Here is a 9,656-nt window from a genome sequence, read left to right on the forward strand (position 1 = left end):
ACACACACACACACACACACACTCGCACACACACACACACACACTCGCACACACACACTCGCACACGCACATGCACACACACACACAGACACACACACACACACACACACACACACACACACACACACACACACACACACACACACACAAACATTTGGACAGTCAATGCAAATCAATGGTGAAAATGAATAACAGGTCAACTATCCTGATTTATGTCTTTTCCTGCCACCTTGTGGCAGATAAGGCTATTGCTATTCCTTCTGCATAGCCAGTTACACCACTGCTTTGAAATAAGCTGAATTTGCTATGAGATATCTGGAGAAATGGCATCAGATGCCCTTCCGAACATATTTTCACAAACAAGCCAATTACTGTAAGAGCAGAACACCATACAGATGTCCACCAGTTATCCAGTCCCATGTGGACCAGCTGATCCTCCCAGCCGGTCCACACAGACACAGCCAAAGTTATACACTGGTAATGTGGCAGCTAATTTGGCTTATTAGAATGAGGCCTGAAGAGAGTAGATGTCGAATGCTGTTTTTGTGTTGGGCTTTTTTTGTTGTCTTTTTCTCTTAAAAAAAAAAACAAAAAAAGATGGTGGCAGGTAGGCTAAACATAATGCTAACTGGCTGAAGCTAACCCTCCCAATCCACATACTGTAGACACAAAGAGTCACACATACACCAGTAATGTGGCAGCTAATTGGCTTGTTTATGAGAATGGCCTGAAGAGCGCAGATGTCGAGATGTTAAAAAAAAAGATGGTGGCAGCTAACCATAAAGCTAACTGGCTGAAGCTAACTCTCCCAGTCCTGACCCCCTTGACCTGACAGCAGTGCACGGCAGTGGGGGTGTGATGACATGGGGCTGCATGAGTGCAGAGGGTGTCGAGGAGAGATGCTATTTATAGATGCCTTCATTAATGCCTGTGGATACACAAAGATACTAGCAGACATGATGGCCTCTGATCTCCAGAACTGAGTCAGAATATTCCAGCATAATATAGCACACTGTCAACCAAAAGTTTCCTTTACAATGACAGATATGACCTGTACAAGTATGTCACCTGGCGTGAATCCAAAAGTGCCTGTTGGGAATTTTTGAAGGTGAAAGAATAAAACCATTAAAGACAGATCTACGTCTCTGTGGAAGGGCGGAAGGGTAAATGCTAATATTCTTCATGCTGAGCTTGAGTCTGTCAAGGTAAATAAAGATGGACATTGAAACTGAATTACTAGTGAGTACTGAAATAGGATTTCAAACTAATGAAATGTGTGCTGTTTGTTGCATCAAGTTCCTGCTGTTGTGGAGTTTGTATTTTACAGTAATATTCTCTTGCAAATGTAAATGGTCTGTTTATTTCACATCACAACAAATAAATGTACATCTCCGGTGTACTGCAATGGCTAAAAAGTGATACAGTGTTGAATAATTTGATATTGAGTTGAACTATTCACAATTTCATATAGACTAAGTTATGTGTGTATTCATTTCTTTTGTTACTGTAGTAGAGATTACGCTTATTTACCTATCAATTTCCCACATCTTTCATCCATGACCCTCGCCCCCCAACGCTCTGATAAGTTTGATTGTGTCCGATGGTTTGCTTTTTAGCAATTTGCTGTCTGTGACATCCTGTTTAAAACCATACATGTTCTTGTGCTTATCTTAAAGAGTTCAAAGTTCAACAGTTGTAGTTTGATATTGTTGTGAAAGGCCTTTGTGCCGTCTAAAGCAGCCCTCTTGTCAGGCTTGTGTAACTAAGCAGCCAAGACCACACAGCCCCGGCTATTTGACGTTTCCTCTGTCATCATGTTCGTCAACACATGACCTTTGAACTGGACTTTGGCCCTGGGCATCACCAGAGAGCATGATGCACAGACAGGGTGAGAGAGAGAGAGAGAGAGAGAGAGAGAGAGAGAGAGAGAGAGAGAGAGAGGGATACTGTATGTAAAGAAAAAGAAAAAGGGATACAAGAGGGGAGAGAAAGGAGAGAGAAAAGAAGAGAGAGATATAAGAGAGAGGAGAGTCTGCACTACCAGCTGTGTGCCAGAGGTGCAGTACAGCACAGCTATGTGATCAGGCTTGCCGTAATAAATCACTAAATGGAGGATGATTAACGAGGCCCAGATGTGTTCTTTAATATGAGTGCGCTAGCTAGTCCCATGAGAGCTGCGCGTGTACAATAGATTTCCATATAGCTGGAGGGACCACTGCCTGCACTATGTCCTGGCCCAGACGGCTGAATTATGCATTACGCTTATTGATGATGCAATCACTTTTGCTTTGCAACTTCACTTCACAAGGAATTCTGTTCACACTCAATGCCACAACAATGAGAAGAAACATTGTTTTTTTTTTTTTTTTTTTTTTCAAAAATGGTCAAATGTGATGCAAACATTCTGTCCTACTTTACAGATCCTTCTTTAGTAACGCTGGACTATATTGGGTAACCTCAGTAACACATTCTAGTTATTCATTTTCTTTCCTTGCCATTCCTAAAGTCTCTCACTAGCTGGTGGCTCCAGGATTCTGTGATTCTCTGATTTCACAAAATCATGCCAGGTCAAGATTAAGGATTGACTGCAATTGCAACCTCAGGTTGCAATTTTGCAAGGAATTTTGATATCAAACTTTGATGACTATGGGGTTTTTTTGAGTTTCTGCTTCAAAGTCAGTTAGTTTTGGCCATTACAAAGGCATTTCAACAACAGAAGCATTTCACACAGTCTGTGCCACTCAGCCTTTGTGTGTGCATGTGTGTGTGTGTGTGTGTGTGTGTGTGTGTGTGTGTGTGTGTGTGTGTGTGTGTGTGTGTGTGTGTGTGTGTACGTGTGTGTGTCTGCATGCGTGCATGTGTGTGTGTGTGTGTGTGTGTGTGTGTGTGTGTGTGTGTGTGTGTGTGTGTGTGTGTGTGTGTGCGCGTGTGTGTGTGTGTGTGTGTGTCTGTATCTGTTATCTGGACTTCGCCCCACGCTGAGTACGCACATGTACGCAATCCCATCACTCACAACACTTTTACAAGCTGAGCTCTGATTGGCTGTCGTCTCCTCACACCCCCCTGCTCCCCTCAAACTCCGAGTTTAAGTTCCTCTCCCCACCTCACAGCTGCCTCCTCTCCTGCCTCTCTGTGTGAGTGACAAACACACACACTCACACACTCACACACACGCAAGGCCTGGCCTCTTTCTCTTGGACTTGACTTGACCACAGCGCAGCATCATCATGTCTGACCGGGGCGCGTTCGACACCAACGTGATCACGCTGACCAGGTTCGTCCTGGAGGAGGGCCGCAAGGCGCAGGGCACCGGCGAGCTGACCACCCTGCTCAACTCCATGTGCACGGCCATCAAGGCCATCTCCACCGCCGTGCGCAAAGCTGGCATCGCCAACCTGTGAGTACCTGTGTCTTGTCCTGTCCTGTCTGTCCTGGTTACACACACACCTGTGAGTACCTGTGTCCTGTCCGGTCCTGTCCTGTCCTGTCTGTCCTGGCTACACACACACACACACACACACCTGTGAGTACCTCTGTCCTGTCCTGTCCTGTCTGTCCTGTCTGTCCTGGCTACACACACACCTGTGAGTACCTCTGTGCTGTCCTGTCCTGTCTGTCCTGCCTACACACACCTGTGAGTACCTGTGTCCTGTCCTGTCCTGTCCTGTCCTGTCCTGTCCTGTCCTGTCTGATGCTACACTAGCCAAGTGATCTGTCAGTACTGTTGTATTGATTGTTCTTGTGATGGCCCTCTCTCTCATTATTCATCTAAATGGTAAATCATGTAAATGGTTTGAAACTTGATCATATGTGAAGGGGTGTGTAACTAGATCATGTTGGAAGGGGTTTGAAACCCTTGATGAAGAAAGTGTAGTGTTGTGATGTGTTGATATGGTTTTATGGTCATATTTGCTATCTACAGAGAGGGTGTTATAATATGATTATATTTTAACACTGGCAGTAAACACTGTTTGTGTTGTGCGGACTCAATGTCAATGTGTCATACGGCTACAGCAATACCACACTATTGGAGCCGAGTGGAAGCATGTTTAGATCACATCAAGGTCCACACAGTCCTGTTTACCAGCGCAAAGCAGAGACATTTGACCCTAGATATCACCGAGTTAATTAGTAATTGATTAGGGAATGGTCCAACTCAAAGCAAGCTGTGGGTCGTAAACGCTCTGTCTTTCTCCTTGGCTTTGATCTTTACCTAAAGACATCGTTTTTAAGAATAACTGATTATCACATAGATTCCATGGCATTATGGAATAAGTGTTGTTATCTCTGCATGGAGACATTCTAGACTTTACATTTCTGCCTTTTATCAGATATGACATCATGTAAATAAAGTCGGCATTTGATGCATGCTGGTGCCTTTCACCAGGGGTCAAGGGTCAAGACTCACACAAAGGCCTGTGAATGTCTGAAGTTATTACTAAAATACAAAATATATATATTAAAGTGAACCATACATTTTCATTATTTTTAAAGTGACTGTTATAATATTACATGACATTAGGCTCTCTAACATAGATATCAGACCTTTGCAGGGCTTTTTTTTTTGTTTGTTTTACTGAAGTGAAAGTTGAATGCAAAAAGAATGAGGATGTACTGAGGGTTCAATGTCAGGTTGTGATAAGCACTCTACAGCACTCTACAGGCACGTCCCTGGTGCCTCATTCATTACGCTACGCTACAGGGACACAGTGTCCAGTCCTGAGGAAATCTCATGCATACAGCATAGTGCAGGCTAATGACTCTTTCATAGGCCAGCTAGGGACAAATATGCACGCATGCACACACACACTCACACACACAGACAGACAGAGACACAGGACACACACACACACACACACACACACACACACACACACACACTTTTCTTCACTCAGATAAAGCTGGTAGCCTACAACATCAGCACAGCACTCACAACATTAGCACTTAAATAATCACACTTATTGGTAACACTCCATAATAAGGGTCCTTATTTATTTTTTGTTGTTGAAAGAGGAGCTGAAACACAAGACGTTTAAGGGTATAACAACACATTAATCTGGACTCTCTGCTAGAGCTGGGCTCTGAGTACTCCAGGTAGATGCCAGATAGATGCTAAGATGGTCTTTATCACTGCTACTATGGATTCTCTCTGTGATATATTCAGCTGTGTGTCTACAGTAATGAGACGATGCAAAGTTCCAAATCCATGATTGGAACCTGATTCTTTTTTGTAGAATTCAGCCAGTTGAATGGCCCCTTATTGAGGTTATAGCTTATAGCTGTCCATTCTGTGTGTGTGTGTGTGTGTGTGTGTGTGTGTGTGTGTGTGTGCACTCAGAAACAGCTGTGGTCCTGTGAGTGTGTGTGTGTGTGTGTGTGTGTGTGTGAGAGAGAGAGAGAGTGAGTGTGTGTTCAGCTGAAGAATGTACATGAGAAAAAATGCACACAAAAAATGTATATTATCATTGAAATCATACAAATGCCAGGGCATCTCATTAGCGTTATCCGTGGAATTGCCCTGAAAGGACATGAAATGAAACGCCCCTTGTATGGCTGGCTTGCTGTTACTGTACCACAGATGCATGTGTGTAGAGCACCTGAGCTGTCTAGTCTAACCTCAGCCATCTCTCTCCAGCTATGGCATTGCAGGCAGCACCAACGTGACTGGGGATCAGGTGAAGAAGCTGGACATCCTGTCCAACGACCTCGTCATCAACATGATCAAGTCGTCCTTCACCTCCTGCGTGCTGGTGTCCGAGGAGGATGACCACGCCCTCATCGTGGAGCCAGAGTCTCGGGTGAGTGTGTGTGAAGACTCTCGCTGGACGGTTTCAGAAACGAGGCAAGCAGGACCACTGACCTGTCGTACACGCCTTCTGTCAGTACGCTGAGAGGAACTCCTTGTTTGAGATTATGAACAGATGTTCAGCCTTTTGCTGGGCCATTGTGTATCAGAAATATTCTCAATGATACAATGGGTCCATAGGTGACTCTCAATCAATTACTTTCATATCTATGGAGAAATAAAAATACTAACATTTGTCTCCTTCAGGGGAAATATATTGTGTGCTTTGACCCTCTGGATGGCTCTTCAAATATTGACTGTCTTGCATCAATCGGAACCATATTTGCAGTCTACAGAAAGGTGAGAGTCAAGGTTACTAAGAAGCCCATACACACACACATAGACACACACGCATACACACACACACACATGCATACACCAGCGGTATACCTCTAGACACACACATATACACACACACACGCATACACCAGCGGTACACCTCCAGACACACACGCATACACCAGCGACACGCCTCTAGCCCTATAGGAGGAATCCAATCACAAATATTATGTTTCTGACCAAAGGTTCCATTTGATGATGTAGGAATGAATAGGAACAACTCTTTTAAATGACGGGCAGTGTAAATTTAGGAACGACTCAAAAGGGAAGACCTTGATACTCGAAAAATGTATTCGTAAGAGGCGAGGATAATGAATATGGTGATGGTGATGATGATGATGATGATGATGGCAATGATAATGATGCTGATGATGATGGATGTGTGCCGTTGGTTCCAGACGACAGACCATGAGCCCTGTGAGAAGGACGCGCTGCAGTCCGGCCGGCACATCGTGGCTGCAGGCTACGCCCTGTACGGCAGCGCCACCATGCTGGTGCTCTCCACCGGTCAAGGGGTCAACTGCTTCATGCTGGACCCGGTAAGCACCTGACGAACATAGATCTGTTCATTTATATTCATGGGTTTCATCAGGTCCCTTTCCACAGGTGTATAAAATCAAGCACCCGATTATGAATGCAGACTGCATGGTGTTTGATTCATACACCTGTGCAAAGGGACCTGATGAAACTCATGAATACAATAGCAAAGAGAAGAGCAAAGTGTTTTGCAAAAATTTTTGTTCTTTTTACCTCTGCCTAGTAGGATTTTTGTTATTGTCAACTCCTAACTGCCACAATTGTAAAGCACTTTGGGTCAACTGCTGTGCTTTATAAAGGTGTCTTAACTTGACTATAAAAGTGATTTTACTTGACTTGTCTTAACTTTACAAATTGGAAAAATAAAGCACAATATAAAGCCACTATCAGAGGCATTATGCCTCGTGCAGTATATTCAGGTGTGTGTGGTTGACTGGTTTGTCCCTGGTGTGTGTGCAGGCTATTGGGGAGTTCATCCTGGTGGACCGTGATGTGAAGATTAAGAAGAAAGGGAAGATCTACAGTCTGAACGAGGGCTACGCACAGCACTTCTACCCCGACGTCACGGATTACCTCCAGAAGAAGAAGTTCCCTGAGGTGAGCCTTTCAGGGGATCAGGGGAATCCAGGGATACAGATACACCTCACACACACACACACACACACGCGCACACACACACACACACACACACACACACACACACACACACACACACACACACACACACACACACACACACACACACACACACACACACACACACACGTATTTAACAACAAACATTATGCAGATGAGAATATTTGGAAAGTCCCATAAACGTGGGTTATCATTATATCTGAATATCACATAATTTGGAAGTCACAGATATAAAATAAATACGTAAATAGAATACATACCTTAAAAATTGTCATAATGTCTCAGATATTACTGTAGTTGCTCATGAATACATACCTTAAACAGTGTGAAAATGTCACAGTGCTTCATGAATTCAAAATCAGTTGACCACGAAAGAAGGGAATAAATTTGCTGACATAATAGTATATCAGTTTATTACAGTGAAAACCTTCATACATAGAAAGCATGCATGTGAGTCTTTATAATGTTGTTTATATGTGTACAACACAATGTACAGTGTTCATGTCATTTTTGCTGACGCAGGTTTTGTTTCTTTATTTTTAGAATAAAAGCCGTCTTTGTGCAGTAATTCTATAAACACATTCCTCATGACCTGTTACATGTGTACAATGCAGTGCCCTCCTGTCTCAAACCCCTGGGGTGATGTGCTGTTGTGCTTGCTTACTTGCAGGACGGTAGCACCCCCTATGGCGAGCGATATGTGAGGTCCATGGTACTGTAAATGTTATATATTCAATATACTAAACTATACTATACTGTTGCGCTTGCTCTCTTGCAGGATGGTAGCGCCCCCTATGGTGGGCGATATGTGGGCTCTATGGTGGCGGATGTGCACAGGACTCTGGTGTACGGCGGGATCTTCCTGTACCCAGCCAACGACAAGAGTCCCAAGGGCAAGGTGAGAGACCAGGGGGGCTGATGGGAGTTCAAAGCTGAAATATATAGAGTGGAAAAAACACCTTAGGGAAGGTACACTGCTCACAAGTGAACTGAATTTAATGTGACCTCTAAACATGTCCAACAATTCAATGTTTCAGTGCTTTCTGTATTGAAACCTTACATTTCACCCGAAAGGCAGATATCCCTAACTTTTTGTGAGTGCATATGATTGATTGTGCTGGCAAACGTTACAGAAAGGTTTTATTAGTAACTGCCAGCTACTGTGTAAATGAGCCACTTTTTCACTGTTCCATATTCAGAAAATATTCTAGAATGTAGCCTACTATACTCGTAGGGTCCACTGTGCTGGTTTCCTTGGCTACAGCAATAGGCACTGAAATGTAAAGATCACTCTTAGATTAATTAAATAATTGATTAACAACATCCCAAAAATTGCTACTTTTGCATGTGATTTTCATGATGCAATTCAAAAGGAAGTATATAACCTGTTGAGTGGTGCTGATGAGAGACATGCTTGTTTCTGATTGGCTGCAGCTGAGGCTTCTGTACGAGTGCAACCCCATGGCGTACATCATAGAGCAGGCGGGCGGCATGGCGACCACGGGGAGCATGAACGTCCTGGACATCCAGCCGGAGTCCATCCACCAGCGCTGCCCAGTGGTCCTGGGCTCCCCCGACGACGTGAACGAGTACCTCGCCATCTGCAAGAAACATCACAAGTGAGGCCTCACAGAGACCTCTGTCCAGTCCGAATACCCACACTGGCGCACGCACACACACAGTCATAGGCAGAGACAAAACACCATGCGAGATCGGACAGATAAGCGCTGTGTAGTAGGATGTGTTCTGCTGACAAGAGTGTGTGAGGTCAGTACGTGGCTCTTGAATGGTCACCAAGGCTTCTATGAGCACTTGAATGGCCTTGCAGCCCAAACACAACACCAAACTGTTTTGTCTTCATTTGCCTCTTACTGTCCTCTCTAAATGAAAGATAGATTTTTTTTAAATAAAACCTCTAAAATAAATCAAGTGTGTTTAGTGTTTATTTAATTTGTTGTGTGCTGGTGCTACTGCCCATGATGTCCACCAGATGGTGCTAATCTCACCTCAGGGCCATATAGAGTACATCTCTATATGGCCCTGTTGTTGCTCTCTAGAGAAGATCAGATCACTAATCCACCATTTTATCTCATCAAAACACCAGGAGATTAAAGTGGCATTTCACAATCATGAAAAAAAAAATGTCATGATTGTTTTCTTGTTGGGATGAAAATACTGCCATACCTTGATAAATTGCTGCTGCATATCCTGTGAATCTCCCAAACGCTTATTATTCTAGTAACTCTATTTAGCAAACTCATCTGATGTCTCTGAGGTAAAGCGTGGGCATAATAAACTA

General features: G+C 43.8%; 1 protein-coding gene across 1 annotated transcript; it reads left to right on the forward strand.

The window, feature by feature from the left end:
- The first annotated feature begins 3,110 nt into the window (after positions 1-3,110).
- Positions 3,111-9,282, forward strand: LOC134100818 (fructose-1,6-bisphosphatase 1-like). Its single transcript, XM_062554250.1, has 7 exons — positions 3,111-3,397; positions 5,636-5,798; positions 6,053-6,145; positions 6,583-6,723; positions 7,181-7,318; positions 8,136-8,255; positions 8,792-9,282. Exons 1-7 carry the CDS (start codon positions 3,228-3,230, stop codon positions 8,978-8,980), a joined length of 1,014 nt encoding a protein of 337 aa, XP_062410234.1. The 5' UTR covers positions 3,111-3,227; the 3' UTR covers positions 8,981-9,282.
- Positions 9,283-9,656: the final 374 nt, after the last annotated feature.

Source organism: Sardina pilchardus, chromosome 14 (assembly GCF_963854185.1).
Source record: "Sardina pilchardus chromosome 14, fSarPil1.1, whole genome shotgun sequence".
In the NCBI taxonomy this organism is placed as follows: Eukaryota; Metazoa; Chordata; class Actinopteri; order Clupeiformes; family Clupeidae; genus Sardina; species Sardina pilchardus.

Coding starts and splice junctions, on each gene's coding strand:
- LOC134100818 (XM_062554250.1), top strand. CDS start 3,228: ATGTCTGACCGGGGCGCGTTCGACACCAACGTGATCACGCTGACCAGG. Junction 3,398..5,635: donor AAAGCTGGCATCGCCAACCT/GTGAGTACCTGT, acceptor ATCTCTCTCCAG/CTATGGCATTGCAGGCAGCA. Junction 7,319..8,135: donor AGAAGAAGAAGTTCCCTGAG/GTGAGCCTTTCA, acceptor GCTCTCTTGCAG/GATGGTAGCGCCCCCTATGG.